This window comes from Vicia villosa, linkage group LG5 (genome assembly GCF_029867415.1).
Source record: "Vicia villosa cultivar HV-30 ecotype Madison, WI linkage group LG5, Vvil1.0, whole genome shotgun sequence".
NCBI lineage: Eukaryota > Viridiplantae > Streptophyta > Magnoliopsida > Fabales > Fabaceae > Vicia > Vicia villosa.
The window spans coordinates 27024745-27049691 of NC_081184.1; the positions used below are offsets into that span (position 1 = coordinate 27024745).

Genomic DNA, 24947 nt, shown 5'->3' on the forward strand with positions numbered 1-24947 from the left:
ATGGATTGCCAATATAGTGCCTGTTCCGAAGAAAGACGGAAAAGTTCGTATGTGTGTTGATTATAGAGATTTGAATAAAGCCAGTCCGAAAGATGATTTTCCTCTACCTCACATTGACATGTTGGTAGACAGCACGGCAAAGTTTGAGGTTTTCTCCTTCATGGATGGTTTTTCAGGATACAATCAGATTAAGATGGCACCTGAAGACATGGAAAAGACAACCTTTATTACGCCATGGGGGACATTCTGTTACAAAGTGATGCCTTTTGGGTTGAAGAATGCTGGCGCGACATATCAAAGGGCCATGACCACTCTTTTCCATGATATGATGCATAAAGAAATTGAGGTTTATGTGGATGACATGATTGCCAAATCCCAGTCAGAGGAAGGGCACATGGAGGATCTGTTAAAGTTGTTTCAGCGGTTGAGAAAGTATCGTCTCCGCTTAAATCCAAACAAATGCACTTTTGGTGTCCGTTCCGGAAAATTATTGGGTTTCATTGTCAGTCAGAGAGGAATTGAAGTAGATCCTAATAAAGTCAAAGCAATTCAGGAAATACCAGCACCAAAGACTGAGAAACAAGTGAGAGGTTTCCTCGGACGTTTGAATTATATCTCCAGGTTCATTTCCAATATGACTGCAACCTGTGAGCCAATCTTCAAGTTGTTAAAGAAAAATCAGGGATGTGTGTGGAATGAAGATTGTCAAAAAGCTTTTGACAACATCAAAGAATATCTGCTTGAACCTCCCATTCTGCTCCCTCCAGCTGAGGGAAGGCCTTTGATTATGTACCTCACAGTGCTTGAAAATTCAATGGGATGTGTGTTGGGTCAGCATGACGAGTCTGGTCGAAAAGAGTATGCAATATACTACCTTAGCAAAAAGTTTACCGAGTGCGAAACAAGATACTCGCTGCTTGAGAAAACTTGCTGTGCTTTGGTGTGGGCTGCTCGCCGACTAAGACAGTATATGTTGAACCACACCACCCTATTGATTTCCAAAATGGATCCAATTAAGTATGTATTTGAGAAACCTGCATTAACTGGAAGGATCGCTCGCTGGCAAATTTTGTTATCAGAATATGATATTGAATATCGAGCTCAGAAAGCTGTGAAAGGAAGTGTGTTGGTAGAGTACCTCGCTCACCAACAAATTAATGATCGTCAATCTATCAGAATGGACTTCCCAGATGAAGATATAATGTATTTGAGATCTCAAGATTGGGATGAACCATTGCTAGAAGAAGGACCAGATCCTGAATCCAAGTGGGGTTTAATTTTTGATGGAGCTTCTAACGTTCATGGCCATGGAATTGGCGCCATTATTGTCACTCTGCATGGGTCACATGTACCTTTCACTGCACGGATATGTTTTGATTGTACAAATAATATTCCTGAGTATGAAGCTTGCATCATGGGGCTTGAAGAGGCCATTAATCTGAGAATTAAGATCCTTGATGTTTATGGAGATTCTGCGCTTGTGATTAATCAGATTAAAGGAGAATGGGAAACTCGTCATCCTGGTTTAATCCCTTACAAAGATTACGCCAGAAGGCTATTGACGTTCTTTAACAAAGTTGAATTCCACCACATCCCTCGAGATGAGAATCAGATGGCTGATGCATTAGCCACATTGTCCTCCATGTACAAAGTGAACTTCCATAATGAGGAGCCTCAGAATACAATCAGGCGTCTTGATAGACCTGCTCATGTATTTGCAGTTGAGGAATCAACAGATGAAAAGCCTTGGTATTTCGATATTAAGCATTTCCTTCAAACTCAAGAGTACCCACTTGGGGCGTCAAATAAGGATAAGAAAACTTTGAGGAGATTGGCTGGCAGTTTCTTCATCAATGCTGATGTTTTGTATAAAAGGAATTATGACATGGTTTTGCTCAGATGCGTGGATAGACACGAAGCAGACATGTTGATGCATGAAATCCATGAAGGTTCTTTTGGTACTCATGCCAATGGACATTCGATGGCTAAAAAGATGCTTAGAGCAGGTTACTATTGGCTGACAATGGAATCTGATTGCTACAAGTTTGTAAAGAAGTGTCACAAGTGTCAGGTGTATGCTGACAAGATTCATGTGCCTCCGACACTTCTCAATGTTATTTCTTCTCCATGGCCTTTTTCTATGTGGGGTATTGATATGATTGGCATGATTGAACCCAAGGCTTCGAACGGACATCGATTCATCCTGGTAGCAATCGATTACTTTACCAAGTGGGTAGAAGCTGCTTCATATGCTAATGTAACAAAGCAAGTTGTGGTCAGATTTATCAAGAATAATATCATCTGCAGATATGGTGTACCGAGCAAGATCATTACTGATAATGGCTCGAATCTGAATAACAGCATGATGAAAGAATTGTGTGAAAGTTTCAAAATTGAACACCACAACTCTTCGCCTTATAGGCCAAAGATGAATGGAGTTGTTGAAGCAGCAAATAAGAATATTAAGAAGATTGTGCAAAAGATGGTTGTTACGTACAAGGACTGGCATGAGATGCTCCCATTTGCTTTGCATGGGTACCGTACATCTGTTCGTACTTCAACCGGGGCAACCCCCTTTTCTTTGGTTTACGGTATGGAAGCAGTGCTCCCCATTGAGGTAGAGATCCCATCACTGAGAGTTTTAATGAAAACCAAGTTATCTGAGGCTGAGTGGTGTCAGAGCAGGTTTGATCAATTGAATTTGATAGAAGAAAAGAGAATGACGGCTTTATGCCATGGTCAGTTGTACCAGAAAAGAACGAAGAAAGCATTTGATAAGAAGGTTCGACCTCGTGTATTCAGAGAAGGCGACCTCGTGCTCAAAAGGATCTTGTCTTTCACCTCTGATTCCAGGGGCAAGTGGACTCCTAATTTCGAAGGACCATATGTTGTTAAGAAAGCCTTCTCTGGCGGTGCATTAATTCTTGCAACTATGGATGGAGAAGAGCTCCCACGTCCCGTGAATGCTGATGTAGTCAAGAAATACTTCGCCTAAAATAATAAAAGAACAGCTCGCTAAGTTGAAAACCCGAAAGGGCGGCTTAGGCAAAAAAGAGCGTCTCGGTGGACTGAAAACCCGAAAGGGCGGTCCAGGCAAAAATTAGAGACATAAACAGAATAAAATACCCGGTGGACTGAAAACCCGAAAGGGCGGTCCAGGCAAAAAAGTTAGGGATTCATGGCAAGTAACTACATCAGACAAGACTTGATCATCAGCAGTCATCTGTTTATCATAAAGAAGTTCAACACATTTCAACGGAAGCCTTTGCTTAGGAATTCCAAGTTGAGAGAGAGGACGGGGTAATTACATTTCAATGTACCTTTTCCACAAAATTACCACTTTCCAAACTTTGTAATAATCCATGGGGTCTTGCCGTTTGCAGGCTTCCATTCTATTAAAAAAGTTTGAGCCTTTACCTTTTATTGGCAATCTTATTTCTTTCATATCTCTCAAAATGGCATTTATTGTTGATAATACTTTTTAAAACAGATAGAAAATTGATTTCAACAAAATCTTTTTTGAAAAATATAAAAGAAGTTTTGTTTTGATTCATGAGTGCATTACAAGGAACGGATATGTTGATGTATTCATATACAAAAGGGGAAGAATATATCCCACTTAATGAACTTTTGGCCTGGTTCGAATATGATGAAGAACTCAGTTATTTTTGTTCTCTCAGCTCCAATGTTCCCTCAGTATTGGGTAGCATTTATTCCGAAGCCATCAAAAGATTGTTATAGCAGTTTTTGCTCTGATGTTCAGCTTGAGACACGCTTGATTATGCTATTTTCGTACTCCATCTCTTGAGTTCATTCTTGTGCTAAGTTTTGGCAGCATATGCATCATTAACATGCATCAAAAACAGTCATTCATTCACATTTGCTATCATGAAGTTTACTGTCAAACAGATTGCTCTTTCATTTAGAGTATCTTAAGCAGAAAAAGCTCACTTTCCTTGAAAATCCCCACTGAACTTGTTTCTAGGTGGATAATATGTTTCAGTTCAGATGTCTACGAACAGAAGACCAGTGAGTTTCTCCCTCACTTGGTCCAGTCTTTTTGGCAGCTTCTTTCCATCTGGTCATGGATTGAACTTTGGTCGCTGGATGATGAATGTTGAGATTATGCATTTGTGTTTGCATCCTCAAATCATTGAAAAAAGTATTATTGATTGCTCTTCACCGTCATTGGTACAAAGGGGCATCTCTTCATACCTTCGGTAGAACGTTGGTATGGGTTATCGTCAATGGCACGGCGATATATCTCTTTTCTACCTCCAGTGGAACGTTGGTAGCTCACCTTCAGTGGAACGATGGTGTATCTTGTTATCTTGTTTCATCGTCAGTGGTACGTCGATGTATTTCTCTTTTCTACCTCCAGTGGAACGTTGGTAGCTCACCTTCAGTGGAACGATGGTGTATCTTGTTATCTTGTTTCATCGTCAGTGGTACGTCGATGTATTTCTCTTGTCTACCTCCAGTGGAACGTTGGTAGCTCACCTTCAGTGGAACGATGGTGTATCTTGTTATCTTGTTTCATCGTCAGTGGTACGTCGATGTATTTCTCTTTTCTACCTCCAGTGGAACGTTGGTAGTTCACCTTCAGTGGAACGATGGTGTATCTTGTTATCTTCATCGTCAGTGGTACGTCGATGTATATCGTCTCATATCATCAGTGGAACGATGGTATATTTTATCGTCAATGGCACGGCGATATATCTCTTTTCTACCTCCAGTGGAACGTTGGTAGTTCACCTTCAGTGGAACGTTGGTGTATGTTATTATATCTTCATCGTCAGTGGTACGTCGATGCATTTTTATCATCAGTGGAACGATGGTGTGTTCTCTGTTAATGAAAGATGGGTATTCTGATTCTCTAGTGAAAGGTGATATACTTTCTCATCCCCAGTGAAAGAGGATGCATATCTTATGATTCCCCAGTGAAAGAGGATGCATATTTTCTCATCCCCAGTGAAAGAGGATGCCCCCTTTTCTCACCCTAGTGAAAGGTGATGCTTTAATCTCTCTGGTGCGAAATGTTTTCCCCAGTGAAGTTTCTTTTCCCAGCAAAGTTTCGTTTCTCCAACAAAGTCTTGTTTCCCCATTGGAGTTCTTCCCACAAGACATGTGCTTTCCCCAGTGGAGTTCTTTTTCTCCCCAGTGTTGTTTCATCATCATATGCATTCATTAAAAATTATATTGCATCTTAGGTTCAAAAATTGTGTGTTTTATATATTTAAGTCTCTTCAATCTCGTCAAAACGAAGATTTTCAATCATCGTATTTCCGGATCAAAGAAACTTAAATAGGGGCATCTGTCATACCCCAATTTTTGACCCTAAGATCATACATCAATTGCATTCAATCATCAATCAAAAGCACCATTGTGAGGCTTTGTCTTTGATACTGTGATTGTCTCTGAGGGGAATCATCAAGCACTTTTAGATTTTTATTTGTTTAGTGCTAACCAAAATTCAAAAAAAATATGTGTTTTGTCTCTTTTGTTTATATTTTACAGGTGAAAGATCGGACAAAAGTCAAAACAGTGCAAGAAAACAATTTTTGAAAATTTGAAGGTGGAAATCGATTTACCCCTGTGGGAAATCGATTTCCTGTGCGCAAAATTCAAAAAAATATAAGGAGGGAAGCTTGACATCATTTTGGCACCTTTTTATTTGATCATTTTATCAATTTTCCACCTCATCAAAATTAACTCCTTCATTAAACCCACTTAAACATCATTTTGCCATTTAAATCCCACTTTAATTACCAATTAACCACAAATTAATTACCAAACACAAAAAGACCAATTTGCCACTACTCTTGCTCCAATTCTATAAATAGAGACCTCTACTCTCTCATTTCTCAAGCTTTGAGAGCCAAAAAACCTCTTGCAATTTCTCTCCTCATCCCTACCAAATTCACCAAAGCTCTTTATTCTTTCATAAAGTTTGTGGGTCACACCTTGAACCTCACAAACTTTGAGCTAAACCACCATCCATTTTACTCATTTTTCTTCAATTGTTGAGAGATCAAGATTTGTGTTGGTGATTGTTGAAGTGGATCTAAGTTTTGTTCAAGAATTGGTATTTCCTTGAAAGCCCTTGATGGTTAATTCCAAGGCATTGAGATAAGGATTTTACCCGAAAACAGCCGTTACTCTGCCCGATTTTCATCAGAATTTTAATGTGCTTAATGTAAAGTGGTGCTGAGACAATAAGTTCATCTGGATCCCCAAGTGGTAATGCATTGGTTTGGTATTGATAGTCCAAAGGATGGGAAATCTACCTTGACTCATAACGTCAAGTGTTAGCTTCTTATTTTGGTTAGACCGTTCTTTTCCTTAGCTTTTATTTTACGCAATAGGATAGCCTCTTCATCTCCTCCCATTCTTAAACTTTCAAAATCTTCTCCCTTTTTTCAAAAACCTTCTTATGTTTGCAAACCTTTTCAAAACCTTTTCTTTTAAAATATCTTTTGCCTTCAATGGCCTTTTCTTCAAAAAGTTTAGACACTGTTAATTGTCGAAACGAGTGGTTATACCCCAAGATTTTGAAATTGATTGATATAATGAGATCTTTTCCGCGTGAGAGAGCTAGTGGCATACTCGTTGATTTCATCCGAGTTGGAGCCCTTCTTTCATTTGCGATGCAAAGAACTCATTTGTTCTCATGCTCAAGATCAATGGCTGAGTATTTCTCTCCAACGACGATAAAGTGTTTATTCGTTTTTAAAATGTTTTCCCTTTAAGCGGAACTACATTAGCTCTGACTTCTCCATTGCACCCAGGAGGTATGTAGGCACAAAGCTTAATGCTTTGCCGAGCTTATTTTAAAAATAAAAAATCGTTTTTTTTAGCACACACGACACAGATTTTCAAAAAGGTTCCTGTGGAGTACCATAGATATGAGGGGTGCTTTAAACCTTCCCCTCATATAATCAACACCCGAACCTGAGTTCTCTTTCTTGTTATAAAAACAAAACTTTGGGTTTTTCGTTCTTTTCCCTTTTCCTTTGAAAAAATAAAGCGCGGTGTCGATTTCAAACGAAATATTGATTCGAGTCAATCCCATGGCTTCGATATCAGATTTTCCCCGCTACACATCTTCAATCAGCTGTTTAATCTCACCTTTCTCATTTTCTTCAAGTAACACCATATTTGCTCCCAATGGTGTAGCAGTGATCGTAAAGTATCCTTGAGCATGCAACGCTTCTTGTACATTATATGTCATCCCCGGTACTTCCACCACACCAACAAAGGCCTTCTCAAATCTTGCCATATCTTGTGTCTCCACATCAAACTGTTGATGGACAAACTTAGGTTTTTTTTCTCTTCAGTTTTCTCCCTCCATCTTCTTATTGGTTAACCCTATATTCTCCTTCACCACCTGAGCATATGAGGCCATTCCCACATTGTATTGTTTCCTCATATTTCTTACTTCATTAGTTTCTCCCCCTAGCCTCTTCACGTTGAATTTTTTCTTCTTTGCTACCTCTCCTCTTTGGAACCTTGGTACGTTTGCATGAAGTTTTTTGCCCAGAATAGTAATGTTATCCAGCTCCATTTCAAGTTTTCTCACATCTCCCACCTTTCGGTACCTCACAAAGCCATATCTTTTCCCCCACTTGTTTCTTCTCGGGGGGATCACTACCTCAGCTACCAGCCCATATTCCACAAAGATATCAAACATCTCCTTTGAGCCATACGACTCCGGGAATTCAGAGAAGAAGAAACTTGTGATTTCTTCTCCATCTAAGTTTCCTTTACCCCTTCTAAGATCCCACCTATGATTGTTGTTTGCTCCCGCTGTCCACTTCTTCCTTTCCACCACCTTCCATCCTCCCTTTTCCGCCTCAACCTCCTCTACGTGTTGTTTTCTCCCTACTCTCGCCTGTTTCTCCCTCCATTCTCTCTCTAGTTTTTCTTCGCCTTCTCTCACCTGTTTCTCTCTCATACTTTTTTTCCTATAGTATACACATTGAATATGCCTAATGCATTGTGCTTGAATGTAAATTTATTTTTGACAAAGATCATTAGCAACTTCGAACACATTCTTATTTTGCTAATACTATATATTAATGGTTTGATGATTAAATATGTACAACAAAAGATTTGGAATTCTACATGTTCAGAGCAAGTGTTGGAAAATTTTAACGGATGTATGGAGAATTCTAATACGAATTCTAATACTGAGCAGGAGCAAGAAGCCATTGGTTTTAAAGTGAAGAATGCAATGTTGTTTCCTCGAGAAATGGAGAAAGGACTTTGGCCTGAAGATTATTCTCTTTCTGATCACGCTAGGCTAACTGTTGTATTTACCAATACCGATTTAGTTGTTTAGGGATGATTTTCTTATTGTTATAATGTAATGTGAATTGATTTAGTTGTTTTGGTCATGTTAGAAATATGTGAATCGGTATATATATATATATATATATATATATATATATATATATATATTGGATTAATTACAATGGTATATAATGTAATGGTATAATTTATAATGCCTTTTTTGTATATAATCGAAATCGCCTCTTTGTTGAAATAATGGGATTACGATTGTAAATTATAGATTTATGGGATAACAAAGGTAGATTACAGGTTCATGAAATAAGGCTGCCAAAAATGTAGGTTTAGAAATTATAAATATAATAGGTTTATTAAAAACACTAACGAAAGCGCTTTTTCATAAAAAGCGCTGCCGTAGGTAGGCCTAAGAAAGCGCTTTTCAAGAAAAAAGTGCTGCCTTAGACCCATCTACGACAGCGTTTTTGCCTAAACAAAAAGCGCTGCTAAAACCTATAGCAGCGCCACCTACAACAGCGCTTTTAAAGCCCTAAATAAGCGCTGTCGTAGGTCTTTTATATCATAGTGTTTAAAACCAATAAAAATACTCTCTTTTGCATACATTCTTTTTCTTTTAACACACAAATACACAAAAAATTCTTGTGAAATATCACAGTGAGAGATGCAAACACCTGATTTAAAATTCTTCGGATTTTATTTTGTTCTTTTTTTTTTCCTTTGAAAATAATAAAGCCCAGTGACGACTTTCATTAAAATAATAAATTAAATCAATAAATGGTTTTGATCTAAATTTTTTCCCACTACAAGATCCATAAAAAAAATAAAGGCAGGCTCCCTCCATTCAAAAGGCGGAGGTACCATAGTCAAAAAAAAAAAATTTTAAAAGATGGTATATTAGAAAATAAGAGTGAAATGAATGGAATATGGGATTTTCTTTCTAAAAAAGTGGTATAGTGGTAAAAAAAATCAGAAGAATTCTTATAAAAATATGTTTTTCAAGTTATTCCACACTATTAGGAAGATCCTAAAAGTTCCACATTGGCTGGAGATAGAGCATTAAAAGAGTATATATAGAGGGACACTCCTCACCTTACTAACCGGTTTTGTAAAGATGAGTTAGGTCAAACTCTAATATGGTATCAGAGCCTATCGACCGAACCATGGGCCGCCCACCGTTAATATCCACGCACCAAGCTCAAAAAGAGTGCTGAGCGTGAGAGGGTGTATTAGGAAGATCCTAAAAATTCCACATTGGTTGGAAATAGAGCATTGAAAGAGTATATATAAAGGGACACTTCTCACCTTACTAACCGGTTTTGTAAGGATGAGTTATGTCAAACTCTAATACACACCATGCCACTCACTCGGCACGAGTGACATAGAAATATTAGTCTCTTTTGAGAAATATGAATCGAGAAAGACTTTCAAGGCTCATTTATTACTATTATTAGTAATTGATTGCGAGTCTTTGTTCAATTTCATGATTGAGATTTAAGAGGCTAACATTGGCAGAGAACTAACATGACTGCGACAGAAATGACACGCATCAATCCAAAGTAGCTTGCCACATTTTGTCTATCCAAAAAAAACACCTATACGCAGCTCAGTTTCATAGAAAGCACCTCACGAAAAGGCAGAGGCCAACCAAAATAGAGTAAAAAAATCTCTTGAAAGTTCAAGAATTACAACAAACAGTTGGGAACATATCCTCAACCCTATCAAAATTCAAGATTCATAATGACAATTCTCTCTAAGGATGAACTCATGTTTATTCTACACATGGTAATTCTAAACCATACTATAACACACCTCATACTACATTTTACATACTAAAGAAAATGGACTGTCATGTCTTCCTATTTTTCACTCAATATTGATTCTAACAATTTTCTTTGCTCTTCCATCAGAATTGTTCCCTGTTTCAAAACTTGATGCAAATCCTCTTGCTCTACTATCCTGCTCCAAAAATGGAAGTGACCACATCTTGTTTTTGTTTATCTCACCAACTCTAAAATCTACAGTATTCAATTAAATCAAATGTGAAAATTCAGTACTGAAAAAGTAAACATACATGGAAACAGGTTTATGTTTTTTCTTATAATGAAGTTGCATAGAAGTTTTTAAGAAAACAGAATAATGTCTTCTACACTACCAAAGAACATCAACACATTCAAACAACTTACCTTTCTTCCTATGCACGTCATAATCGGGTAACCGTGCTCGATTATTTCCTTTCCATGTTTCCTCAAAGCGTGCAAGCTCGTCTAACAAATAAGTTCATCATTATTCAATAAAATTTGTCTTTACTACTTGAAACGATGTGAAACATGCGTTCGATAAAGACAAAGACAGTAGCGACAAACCTTCATTGAGATTGTGCAACGTCTGTGTCGTATTAACCTTCCCATCTGAATCAAACTTTCTCAAAACTGAATGACCCTGCATATATATTACAAGATATTATGGAAAATCTACTGATAACAAACAATGCTGCAATGCTACATAGCTTCAGGTTCAATCTCTGCTACTAATAAACTATCCTTCAAACTCTCCCTCTTCCTAACAATTTTTTTTTGGAAACTCGGTATCCGACATTGAGACTGATGAGTCCAAGAGAACAATCCCACCCGTCCACTAGCGGTTTAAAGTGAAAACAAAATTTTGTACGAACTAGTCCAACACATAAATTGTTAGCACCTAGTAGAATTCGAACATGAGACTTTGAGAGAAACACTCTCAGATCGCAACCATCCACTAACATGCCAACCCTCGGGGTTCCCTCTTCCGAGCAAGTAAACTACTAACACTAACATTTGCTTTTAACTACTGAAGAAGTGCATTCTTAGACGTATTATATATAGTTACATTGCATACCTTATCATGGACTCCTCTTGTGATTCTATGCGTTGCTTCACCTCTTGACGTGTCAGCTTCTTTGCTTTCCTCTATTACCATCTGATTCAATCATATCATAGAGATGACATTACAGTAAAAAAGTACCCTTCAAAACATTTAAGAACAAGTGAAAGCGAAAAGTCACAACACATACCCCATCAGACCCCGTCTTTCTGGTTCGGGTAGAAGTATAATAAGCACCATCTATACCGCCATATGTTACTCTACTAGTCTTGAAAGACATATTACAATTGTGACTCTTAGAGGGTTCTTCTGATTTGCGATGCTCATTCTCGTATGTTACACCATTGGTTTGCATCTCTACTAGTATTCACACGAATAAATCAGTATTCAAAAACCGTAGAGAAACTCAAATAAACCAATTCAAACAGACTCAAAATAATATACCGATAACATTACCATCAACATCATCATCTGGATGCTCAACGAAAGGCTCCATTGGTGACCGATAAATCTTCTCATTAAAATTATCAACGCCCTCATCATCAGAGTCTAATTCTTTTATAACAACTCCTTTTTCTTTGTTTGTCTTCAGCATTGATCTCGACGAAGCAGAACTTGGACTCCACATATTATCAAATGGATCAGTGAAAAAAGGATCATCAAATGGATCCCTTCCTCCGAAAAGACTCGGCATCGTCATAATTCTGTGGAAACCAGAACCACCAAAGTCTCTAAACCCTCTTGATCTAAAAACATTATGTTGAACTTCTCTACCCTTCTGCATATTCTTTATCTAATCCTCACAAAAAATACCAAACAAAGTTTAAAATAAAAACATGATAGATCATAATAAAAAATTTAGAAAGAAATTCATCCTTTCGCCATTTAAAGCACTAAAACATACTATACTATAAAGTTATATTAAATATCATATTTCTATCCAACTCGTTTTTTTAAGCTTGATATTCGGCCTTGGGAATCACTAATCCCAGAGGACTGACTAGTCAAAAAACGATCAATTCTACCGTCCACTTTAAAAAGTATTATGGGCTTAGTCCAACAGAGAAATTGCTAGCACCTAGCAGAATTCAAAACTTAGACCTTAAAATGAACACACTCTCAGAATCCAAGCCTTCACCAACATACGAAACCCCTAGAAATTTTCTAATTGTATAAAAATCTTAACAATTTCTCTTATAAATTTTACAAGTCTTCCTCTACCTCTTGAGAGTTTGAGGTCCTTCTATATGATCAACCTAGTGTGAAATTCAAATTCACCAATGTTAATGTTATTCTCTTTTCTATTATAGATGTTACTCGCCAAGTTTCATATCGAGTTTAGAACTTGTATTTTTAATTTTTATGCGTAGTGATTTTGTTATCATAACCCTAAAACCAATTATGGTTGATGAAGAGCATGCACATTAAAAATTTAGGTTTTTAACCAATATCAAACTTATAATTAAAATTTCTTATAAACATGTAATTAGGATAAACAATTTCATGACTCAATATGATGATTTTCTCTCTCAAATAACTATGATTAAAATTAGATACCATATTTAACCGATTATCTTAAATATAAAGGATCAAATTGGAAATATTAAACTAACACAATTCAATAACTATATCCATGAAAAACTAAGGAAAAAATAACAGGAAAGATTCAAGTGAAAGAAGTTGTTTATGAAGGTGGTGAAATGAGGGAAATTACCTGAGATATTCAAATCCAAATGAGAGAGAAGAAGATTGAAGAAGAACCTAAAGAAATGGGAATATGGGATTAGTTTGGTTTAAAAATAGAAGAGGAAGCTATTTATGTGTTTGAAATGGTGATCACAGAGAATGACACGTGGGCTTATTTTTCTGTTTTATGGATGCCACTAGAACATTCAGGCTCTCGCGGGCTCTCTCTTTCTTTCACGTACAAAGTTGTAATAAGCTACATATGTCAATACAAATGTCAAATAGAAAATAAACACATATAATTTTATCAAGTGAATTGTGAAGTTATAGATAATGAGAATAATTAGAATAATTTAAAGTATAACTAATTGGCTAAAATGTAATGTGGATGCGAATTTTAATTGTCATTTAAGTACAACGAATTGAGGATGGTGCCTTCGGAATCATTTGGATAATTTTGTTACTCCAGGTGTTGCTTGGAATGATGGGACCCTTACTGTCATAGCTCTTAAAGAGGCCATCCAAGAAGCTAACTCTTTGTATCTTACTTTCGTTGTGTTTGAAAGTGATTCTCAGAAGATGATTCATGCTCTTCGGTTCAACCATGGTGGCAACTTTGAGTTTAGCTTTATTATTAATTCTATTAATTAGTTGTTATTAGATTTTCCAACTTTGAGGTAAAGTTTGTTAAGCGCCGAACGAATATGATTGTCCACTCAATAGCTAAGGCGGTCAATTCTTGGTCTAGGCACATTTTATTTGATGAGATTCCTCCTTGTATTACCTTATATTTTATTAAAATTAATGTGTTGTAACCACCACTAACTTTAGTAAGCATTATGAAAGAAGTGTAACCATCACATTATAATTATTGTCTTTATTTAAATTTATGGGAGAGTAGTATCATTAAGATAGAGAGAACCAAAGAGTCCTCATCTTGATTATCAGCCTACTTGGTTTCTCTATTAGTTTCGTTCAACCCTATATAAAGGCTTTGTAATGCTAAGTTGAAAGCAAGAAGTATGTGGTGAATTCAATAAAACCAGAGTTTTTCAATGGTTATCCACTAGTAGAAATATAGTGCAAAAAGTGACTAAAAATAATTTTTCCCTGCAGAATCCTGCAACAATATAATTTATCACATACCACCTCTAGAATACCACCAACAAAGTGGTATCAGAGTTGCATATCCTTGCAGCTGCAACAAAAACAATATAAGTTATGGCTTCCATAAACAACTCTTCCGTAACTTACAGCAATGTAAAAGTTCCTCTATTAGAAGGAGAGAACTATGATTTCGGGACCGTCAAAATGGAGACTCTATTAACATATTTGGATGCTCTAAAGTATATCTAAAATGGGTATGAAGAGACTCCTCTCTGAATCATCCTGAGAACTCCAACAATCTGAAGAATTAACGAAGAAGAAAATTGCAGATGCTGGAGTTCTCAGGATGATTCAGAGAGGAGTCTCTCTATCCATTTTCTCAAGGATTATGAGAGCTAAAACATCGAAGGAAGCCTAAAGTATCCTACAACAAGAGTTTGATGGAGACTCAAAAGTGCGAACGGTGAAGCTTCAATCTCTTAAGAGAGATTATGAAAATGAAAGGACGAAGGAGAACGAGAGCCTGAACGAATACTTCAACAGACTCTCCTAGTTGGTGAATCAGATGAAGTCGCATGGTGATATGATAGAAGATCACATAATTGTTGACAAAATTATCATCAGTTTGATAGCAAGATTTTACCCAATGGTGGTCGTGATAGAAGAAACCAAAGATCTATCAACCATGACTGTTCAAGGGTTGATAGGATATTTGAGATCCTACGAGCAAAGGATGTTACGACATTCTGAAAAATCAATTGAGTGCTTTTCAATCTAAACTCAATATTCAACCCAACAATGGTGAAAATAATCTCCAAATACAAACTAGAGGTGAGTCTTCTATAGAAGGCAGATTTGGATGAGGCTGGGGCAGAGGTCGAAACTCACGTGGCAGATGTGGAAGAGACGCAAACGGCAAAAGATGGAATGAAGCATCAAACAAATGGTGCAAAATTTGTAACAGTAGCGCTCACGACGAGAAGGACTGCTGAAACAAAGGCAAACCTCAATGCCACAATTGCAAGAGATTCAGGTACCTTCAAGAGGATTATCGTCTTGCAAATCAGCAACATGCTTCCTACACAGAAGGAGAATCTGATGAAGGAAATTTATTTTTTTGCTTGTCAAAAAGCATTGCGTGAAGAAGGTAAAAATGTATGGTATTTGGACAACAGCTCTAACAATCATATGACCGGACAAAAAAAAGCATTTATAAATATTGATTTTTCATTCGGCTCAAAAGTTAAATTGGGCAATGGAGAATATGTTGAAGTGAAAGGGAAAGAAAGCATTGGAGTCACCACGAAGCAAGGAAGCAAAGGCATACATGACACACTTTATGTGCCGGAATTAGACAAAAATTTGCTAAGCATTGGACAAACTTCTAGAGCACGGCTATTCTCTAAACTTTGAGAATAAAGAGTGCAGAATTTTTAACTCAGAAAGAAGAAGTGTTGCCATTGTGAAGATGACTAGCAACAGGAGCTTTCCACTATCTTTCAATTATGAGAGAAATGTAAGCATGATGGCCAGATAAGAGAATGACTTGTGTTTATGGCATATGAGAGTTGGACATTTGAATTACGAAAGCCTCAAGTTACTCTATCAAAAGAAGATGGTGTATGGGCTGCCAAGAATCGAAGAAAAATATGGTGTGTGCGAAAGTTGTGTGCTAGGAAAACACCACCAGCAACCATTTCCAAAGGAATATGCATGGAAAGCCAAACAAGTGTTGGAACTTGTATACACAAATGTGTGTGGCCCTATGAATACTTTGTCTCATGGTAAAAATAGATACTTTATCTTGTTTATTGACGACTTTACCCGCATGACTTGGGTATATTTCATGAGACAAAAATCTGAAGCATATGTAATCTTTAAGACATTTAAAGCATTAGTTGAAAAACAAAGTGGCAAATTTATAAAGATGCTGAGAAGTGATCGAGGGAAGGAGTACAACTCAAATGAATTTCAAAAATTTTGTGAAGATGAAGGTGTCGAAAGACAACTCACTGTTGGTTACACAGCACAACAGAATGGTGTGTCAGAAAGAAAAAATCAAACAGCGATGGAGATGGCGAAATCTATGCTACGTGAAAAAGGTTTACCGAAAACTTTAGGCCCGAGGGCGTTAACACTACTGTGTATTTGATGAACAGGTGTCTAAAAAAGGTCGTGTGGAAAAAGACTTTATTTGAAGCCTAGAGTGGAAGAACACCGTCGATAAACCATCTTAAAGTTTTTGGGTGTGTTTGCTATGCTCAAATTCCTAAACAAAAGAGAACAAAGCTGCAAGAAACAAGTGAAAGATGTGTCTTTATTGGCTATAGTTCCATGTCAAAGGGCTATTGACTTTATAACTTGAAGACAAACAAGGTGACCATTAGTCGGGGTGTTGTATGTGATCAGAACACTTCTTGGAATTGGGAAGAATACAAAATGAAGGAGAAAACAATCCCTACAATCTTCTTACAACAAAATTCAGCAGCTAAAAATGAGCCACCAACCTCATGTACACCAAATTCTTCATCCTCTCCAAGTTCACCAATTTAAATTTCATCATCTCCCAGCTCAACTCCAATCAAATTGAAGGACTTGAGTGATATTTATGCAAGATGCAACTTTTGTATTGTGGAACCAGAAAATTTTGATGAAGCAATCAAAGAAAATGTTAGGAGGAACACGATGCAAGAAGAAATAGCTGCAATTAAAAAATATAACACATGGAAGCGTGTAGAAAAACCAAATGACAAAGAGGTCATTGGTGTAAAATGGGGTTACAAGCTGAAGCATAATTCAGATGGGTCAATTCAAATATCCAAGGCTATATTGGTAGTAAAAGGCTATGCGCAACAACCTGGAATTGACTATAGTGAAACTTTTGCCCCAGTTGCAAGATTGGATATTGTACGAACAATTATTGCAGTAGCAACCCAGAAAGGGTGGAACCTGTACCAACTTGATGTGAATTCAGCTTTCCTAAATGGAGAATTAAAGGAAGAGGTATATGTGTAGCAACCTCAAGGATTTGTGACTAAAGGTCAAGAAGAAAAAGTTTACAAGTTGAAAAAAGCTCTCTATGGGTTGAAACAAACCCCTAGAGCATGGTATAGTGAAATTGACAGCCACTTCTTTCAGCAAGGATTTCAAAGTAGTCAAACTGAGCCTACCTTATATGTGAAGCATCAAGGAAAATATTATATCCTTCTTGTTGCCCTTTATGTTGATGATTTGGTGTATACGGGTAACAACAAGAAAATGGTTGAAAATTTTAAAATAGAAATGATGAAAAAATATGAGATGAGTGATCTTGGCTTGCTGCATCATTTTCTTGGTATTGAGGTTTACCAAGATGAATATGGAGTTTTTATTTGTCAAAAGTGATATGCTGAAAATATTTAGAAAAAGTTTGGCATGAATGGCTGCAAACTTGTTGGTATTCCTTAAGTGGTGAATGAAAATTTAAAGAAAGAAGATGGTGGAAGATTAGTAGATGCAAGCATGTATAGAAGTTTGGTTGGAAGCTTGTTTTATCTTACAGCTTCAAGGCCCAGTTTAATGTGTGTGCTAGTTTACTTTCAAGGTTCATGAGTAAACCAAGTCATTTACATCTTGAGGCAGCAAAAAGAGTTCTAAAGTAGGTCATGGAATCATGTTTGAATACTCTTCTAAACTTGGAGCTAAAGGCTATTGAGATTTGAAACTTTAAAAAATTGTCCATTATTGAACATTGCTTAACAAATAGATATCACATTTATATGAAGACGCTAGAGGAGATTATTGAGCAAAACTATATTGGTAACACTCTTAAAATATATATTTCACCCCTTCAATTTGTGTTACACTGCAAAAATTCTATGTGTATGATTTTTTTTCTTTTACCTAGATATATCTCAGTCGGATCATCAGAAACCATAACGGTTCTATCTAAAACACAATTTGTTACTAAAAGAGAAAGAAAAAAACATGCATCACATAACAGTTAATTCAGTATACAATGAATCAATCATCTTAATTTTAGAAGTAATTCTTTATTGTATTCAAACCATGGTATAACTAAGCATTTGGTTATACTTTTTGAACTTTCATATGCACAATGATAATAAAAAGTACTTCAAAATGTTACGAGAGTTGCTTAAGGGCATTCGTGTGGTGTATTAATCTATCAGAAGTATCATCCCTTTGAATACCATAGAAGTCGTCTCCAATTGAGTGTATTTGAGATTTCACTTTTCAAAAAAGGACACAATTTCTTGTGTAAACTTAGAGAAAGGGTTTCCAAAACTGTTATAGTGTCTATATCTAAGTGTTCAAACACAACAAAACATAAAATATTTAACATTTCGTCTTTACTAAATCTAGATAGTAGAACTTAGCAGGAAAAATTGACGCATAAAATATTTAAATAATCTAAAAATTAAAATGAATATTAATTATACATCAACTAATTAGGATTACACCTACTAATTAACCATTAAGAACACGAAATTTTCCTTCTAATTAAATTTTCGAAAAAAATATACGTACACTATAAGTGTACACTACACCGTATAATTCTACATTTAATATACTATTTTTAATTTTTTATTAATTTATACTTTCTTGGATTTTGTGCAACCAATATGAAAAAATACCGTACAAATAGCAAACCTGTTAAATTTCATAAGGGCATGTAAGAAAATTTGGTAGATATTGATTTTCTTATTTTTATTATATACTGAAGTAGATAATGTTGAAAAGTTTATACGGTTGAAAATAAGATTCGTGCACGGATAGAATTACCAATAAGAAGTCATTTTTCCTTCTAAAACCTCTCAAATTTGATGACCATTGCAGGGTATTTTCGTAAATTGAAATGAATTCAAGGTTTTAGGTCTATTAACGAGTATAAATTAAGGGTTTTTCGCACATCGCTTGTGATAAAGCCTCACCCATTCTAGTGCACAGTCTGTGACAAACAATGGACGGAAATGAAGAAGGTTTAAGCTCTCAGGTTTCGATTCTTCATAATCTTGCTAATCCTTGTTTTTTGTTGAATTCAATTTTTTAAAACTGGTTTGTAATTGAAATAGGTTGTTCAAGTTTACGAGCATGAGAAGGAGTGTATCAATTCTTGCACAAGAGATGGATCAGTTGATTTTTATGGAAAACCAGCTTTAAAAGCTAGGACTGGTGGATGGAAGAGTGCCTCATTGTTGTTAGGTAGGTAATTCACACATCCTTTATGCCTACTCCCTCACAAGCAAATTTTACTTTTTAGATTATATAGATAAGCACTTGTGCATATGTTATAATTGTTAAGCGCTTATTAAATAAGTAGTTATGTATAATCTATTTCATAGTTTTATTTTTATTGGTTATATATAGAATTGTGAAATTGTGACAGTGAATCAAGGATTGATTGCATTGGCTTTCTCTGGAGTGGAAGCAAATTTGGTTCTCTTTGCAAAGTTAGTATTGAAACAGACTAATGTTGAGGCAGCAAGCACTTTTAGCATTTGGATGGGAACCACTTATTTCTTCTCTTTAATTGGAGCTTTTCTTAGTGACTCATACTTGGGAAGATATCTCACTTGCATCATATTTCAGCTTGTTTTCATCATAGTAAGTAATCAACATGGTAATAAGATTTTATTTTTATCAGCGAAAGAAATTGAATATATTCTAATCGAGAGAAAGACGGGGGAGTATATGAGATATTCAAGCCTAAATTACAACAAAAGTCTACCACTTATAAACACATTTTCAAGCATATCTCATCAAATGCTCTAAATTAACACTATTCTTTGTTACAACTCTCGTTGTGGAGTATCTGTTTTGTTTGTATCAGTTCTAATATAAAAATATATACCATGAAATTCGGCATGGTATTCGAGCCTATCCAAAATCCGCTGAGCTATCTGCTATCAGGTTTACGCTATCAAGTCGCTTATCATTTATATCCATGCTCCAGATGTTCAGTCCTGAACTTGAGGGAGTGTGTTGAAGAGTCTCACATTGAAATGATATAGTCTTAACATGTGTTTATAAGTGGGAACAATCCTCATCCTATAAGCCGTTTTTTATGGTGTATTCTGCCGCTTCTTGTTGCAAGCTTGATATAAAACAATATCTATCCTAAAGTTGTATTTTCCTTTACTATTATGCAGGGCTTGGTGATGTTATCACTGTCAACTCACTTCTTTTTCTTGAAACCTCATGGTTGTGAGCTAAAAGAAGTGCTATGTGAATCAGATATTCAAAATCAGTTTCCGTTATTTTACATATCAATATACCTAATAGCTCTAGGAAGTGGAGTTTCTGACCCTGCATTACCAACACTTGGTGCCGATCAATTTGATGAAGAGGAACCTAATGAACAAAGATCAAAGACCTTAATTTATGGCTACTTTTATGTGGCATTGAATTTAGGATCATTGATTGCCGAGACTGTGTTGGCTTACATAGCGATTACAGGACATTGGGTGATGGGATTTTGGATATGTACTTGTTGCGCAGGTGTTTCCTTTGTTGTTTTGTTGAGTGGAACTCTTAGATATAGACACTATAAGAGTTTTGAAAACCCTTTCTCTAAGCTTACACAAGTAGTTATGTCCTTTTTGAGGAAAGTGAAATCTCAAATACAATCCATTGGCGAAGGCTTCCATGGTATTCAAAGGGATGATATCTGTGTTAGAAGAATACACCACTCAAATAACCTCAGGTAACTCTCTTAACATTTTGAAGTACTTTTTATTATCATTGTGCATACGAAAGATCAAGAAGTATAAAATTGCTTAGTTATAGCACAGTTTAAATACAATAAAGAATTACTTTTATGATTGAGGTAACCGATCCATTGGATTCTTGGTAGCAATACATTCTGATGTAAGTTTTTTTTCTCCATTTTGTTTTGGTAACGAGCAGGTTTTTTAATAGAGCTGCTATGGTTTCTGATGATGCAACTGAGATGTTGCTAGGTAAAGGCCAAAAATCATACACATTGAGTTTTTTCAGTGTAACACAAAATGAAGGGGTGAAATATATTTTAAGAGTGTCACCAATATGGTTTTGCACAATATTTTCCTCTAGCATCTTCATACAAATGCGATCTTTATTTGTCGAACAAGGTTCAACAATGGACAGAACTTTTTTCAAGTTTCAAATCCCTCCGGCAAGCATGACAACATTTGACATTATTAACACATCAACATTTATCATACTATTTGACGTTCTCATCATTCCATTATACAAGAAAGTGATACAAAAACCTCCAAAACTTCCTAGTAAGCTACAAAATATTGGTATTGGATTCGCCATATCAACAATAGCATTGATTGTTGCAGGTTTCGTAGAGAGGGAAAGATTAAATTTTGCTAGCGAAGACGGCCAAGAGACAAGTTCTTTGAGTATTTTTTGGTTGATACCACAATATATGCTTTTAGGAGTAGCAGAAGCTTTTGTGTATGTAGCACAGATGAACTTTTTTACATCACAATCACCTGATGGATTGGAAAGCTTGGGAATGGGATTGTATATGTTTTCATCTGCACTTGGTTGTTATGTTGGTAACATTATTTTGACTGTGGTAAATAAAATAACATCAAGTGGTCAAGGACAGCATGGTTGGGTTTCACCTAACCTAAATGATGGTCATTTAGATTTGTATTTCTTCTTGTCAGCACTTTTTATTTTCATTGACTTGATAGTGTATATTATATGTGCTAAAAGATATAAGCGCATATAGTGGGAGCAAAGAAGAAGAATGTATGGTTTGATTTCATAGAATTTAGGCAAATTTTGTGTAGACTATTTGACAGAATTAAAGTGAAGTTTGATGCATTGATGTACTGTATTGTTCCAATCAAATGATGTAACAGTGTACTATTATAATGCTTAAAATACATATTTAATTGTCATTTCATTTCTATTTTGTGCTTGTTGATATGTAAGAGCAATAAGATTAAAATTTTTGTAACAAAATTCTATTGTGATATTGTCGATAACATTGTGGAGGAAATGTTGCAGCAGGGAATCATACAAGCCTAACAACAGTTTCTTAGCATCCCCGATTGTCTTAGTCCAGAAAAAGGGTGGTTCATGGCGCCTCTGTGTTGATTACATGCTACTTAATCAAATACTTATTGAAGACCTTATGGATGAATTATATGGTCTAATAACTTGATAATTGATCAGTCCTTGGAAGCTAGAGAGGCTATTATCCAAGTATCCCACACTTTGTCCACTTCTACGATCAGAGGTTAACCAACAACAATTTTAGACACAAATATAGCCAAAAGGCAGTATTGCAGTCACTAAGGTGCTGGTGGAATGGGATAAATTGCCCCCAAATAAAGCGACGTGTGAGTTTTAATATGACCTGATACAACAATACGCTAATTTTCACCCTTAAGGCCACTGGCGTGGGACATAAATTGACAAACTTTTTGTATTGCATAAATAATTTCAGCCCTAGTGGTAATGTGGCATATTGTAGGGAACTCACAATGGATCAATAGAAGATAGGATCACTGAGATAGTCTGACCAGTGACCAATGCTTGGAAAGTTTGAGATTGGAAATACCCTTTGAATCTAATAAGTTTGCTTTAGATAAGAGATCTTTTACATATTTGACTTGACACTAAAAAAGTCATTCTTTTGGTGAGTCACTTCTATCTATAGGGAAAATAACCGAGAGAAAAAAGGAACAAAATAACAACATAAGAGATTAACGTGGAAATTTTAAAATTAAAGAAAAAATCACGATTGTTGTCAAATGACAACCAAAGAATAACATTATGTAAAAATTGTTAGAACACTTGGACTACCCTCAACCAGACCCTCTAAGGCCCCAATACACCCGCACTCTCTATAGCAAATATTTAATTACCTTTCACAACACTTTAAAACAAGAGTATAAGAGAAAATATAAAAAGTCAAATACAAGCTTAAAGTGCTTTTGACTGGTACATCTGGTAAAGAAAAACTTGAATCCTATATATAATTTTGAATACTTTGTTCCATCACTAAGCTAAGCAATGTGAGACTTAGAAGAACTTTAATCATATATATATATATATATATATATATATATATATATATATATATATATATATATATATATATATATATATATATATATATATATATATAGACACACACACACACACAACAAATAATGACTACACAATATTGATGTAACTCTAAGCAATGGTATTTGTATGTTGATTGTCATCCGTAGCTATCAATAACTTTAAACCGTTCCTTGAAGTAACTCTTGAAATGACAACATATAATTGTCCATGTGAGAAAACAGATTGTGGAAGATAAACTCCAACATGCTTCAAAGATTGTCCTTGACATTTATTAATAGTCATTCCAAATGAAATGAGCAAAGGGAATTGTATCCGTTGAAATTTAAAAGGAATTCTTGGATCAGAAGGTGTCAATGACAACTTAGGTATATACACCTTATTACCAATATTTCTTCCTGATATAATCCTTCCTTCAAGCACATATTTTCCCATTTTTGTGATGATTAGCCGAGTTCCATTGCACAGCCCAGAAGATTGATATATATTTCTCAATAACATTACAGGTACTCCAATCTTGAGTTTCAACTCGTGATTTGGAAGGCCAAATGCACTAATTGTCTTTAAAAATTCAGATGTATTGTGTGTACATCATTAGACACATCTATATCTGGATTCCTCGAGTATAGAGTGTCAAAACTTAGATATGTTTTTAATTCACTGGGAATAAATGATAACATGTACTGATTAATGTCATCAACAATATCGTTGTTTGGGGCAAGTATAACTCTGTCTTGAAAAAAATATTGGATCATTCATGTTATGCAAAAATGATGGATAAATGTTCTGAACAATAGATAATAGAATCAGTTGAACTTTTAATGAGTAAATTATCTGGAATTTCAAGTGTGATACAGTCATCACCTTGTTCTCCAATTGTTCCATCACCAATCCCTAAGACCCAATCTATAAAACAATTTTCTTTGTGTAACATCAACATCAGGGCTTCCAATAAGTAGCCTCATATTTGTATGCAGTGTTAGGACTTCATAATAATTCCAAAGATATGAGGAGTTAATGCTAGCATGAACCATATCTTGTCTTGTTGCTTTAGGAATAGCTGATAGAAGTTGTCTGAAGTCTCCTCCCAAAACAACAACCTTTCCTCCAAAAGGAATATCTAAATTCCCATTATTACAAAAGCAAAGAACATCTCTGAAAGTTCTATCAACAACTTCAAAACAATGCTTATGGAGCATTGGTGCTTCATCCCATATAATGAGTTTTTTTTTTTGCTATCAATTGTGCTAAAGGGGTATTTTGATCAATACCGCAAGTGGAATACTCATCAATGTCTAGTAGTATAGAGAATCTTGAATGGGTTGTTCTTCCTCCAAGAATAAGTAAAGCAGCAATTCCACTCGATGTCAATGTTAACACAGTATCTCTTTTAGATCTTAATGCTGCTGACATATCCCTCAAAATGCAAGTTTTTCCAGTACCACCATATCCATATAAGAAAAAAATTCGTGGTTTATTTTCTTCAACTCGTGCCATAATTTTGTCATATACTATTTTCTGTTCCACAATCATAGTTGACATCAATTAAGTATGTTCTATAGCCAAAAGATCTCTATCATAATTCAACTCGTCATAAATGAGTCTATTTTGGCTTTCAGATGTAAGGGATGCATCTATTTGAGGCGTTATAGGAAAATCATTTAAAATCCTGTTATTGCCATGTAAGAATGACTCAAGATCTTGTAACACTAAACTTTTTATGTCATCGTCTGATAATTCCAAATCTGCCATAATAATTAAATAACTTTAGGAACATACACTATATTAATTTAGCTGATTAGATAAAAAGTGTATATGAACCAACTTAGTGTTACATGCAAAAAAATGTGAGTATGTATATTCTATATACAATTACTTGGAAAATGAAGAATGAGTCTCTGCCTGTGTAAGATGTC

General features: G+C 35.6%; 2 protein-coding genes and 1 pseudogene across 4 annotated transcripts; 1 reads left to right on the forward strand and 2 right to left on the reverse strand.

Moving 5' to 3' along the window:
• Positions 1 to 9914: 9914 nt before the first annotated feature.
• Positions 9915 to 12987, reverse strand: LOC131606422 (uncharacterized). Of its 2 annotated transcripts, none has more exons than XM_058878654.1 (7): positions 12881 to 12987; positions 11623 to 11959; positions 11357 to 11523; positions 11182 to 11262; positions 10671 to 10746; positions 10491 to 10571; positions 9915 to 10322 (listed from the first exon to the last, which is right to left on the reverse strand). In XM_058878654.1, the coding sequence occupies exons 2-7, from the start codon at positions 11948 to 11950 to the stop codon at positions 10171 to 10173; spliced, it is 885 nt and encodes a 294-aa protein (XP_058734637.1). In that variant the 5' UTR covers positions 11951 to 11959; positions 12881 to 12987; the 3' UTR covers positions 9915 to 10170. The 2 variants fall into 2 exon arrangements, with proteins under 2 accessions (XP_058734637.1, XP_058734636.1); XM_058878653.1 differs by having other exon boundaries at positions 11357 to 11526.
• A 5819-nt stretch (positions 12988 to 18806) lies between these two features.
• LOC131601490 (protein NRT1/ PTR FAMILY 7.3-like) lies at positions 18807 to 21857 on the forward strand. 2 transcript variants are annotated; one of them, XM_058873322.1, is made up of 6 exons: positions 18807 to 18952; positions 19032 to 19161; positions 19346 to 19563; positions 20109 to 20662; positions 20866 to 20918; positions 21285 to 21857. In XM_058873322.1, the coding sequence occupies exons 1-6, from the start codon at positions 18920 to 18922 to the stop codon at positions 21683 to 21685; spliced, it is 1389 nt and encodes a 462-aa protein (XP_058729305.1). In that variant the 5' UTR covers positions 18807 to 18919; the 3' UTR covers positions 21686 to 21857. The 2 variants fall into 2 exon arrangements, with proteins under 2 accessions (XP_058729305.1, XP_058729303.1); XM_058873320.1 differs by having other exon boundaries at positions 20866 to 21857.
• Positions 21858 to 23142: 1285 nt separating this feature from the next.
• Positions 23143 to 24564, reverse strand: LOC131604413 (uncharacterized; annotated as a pseudogene).
• Between the last annotated feature and the right edge of the window lie 383 nt (positions 24565 to 24947).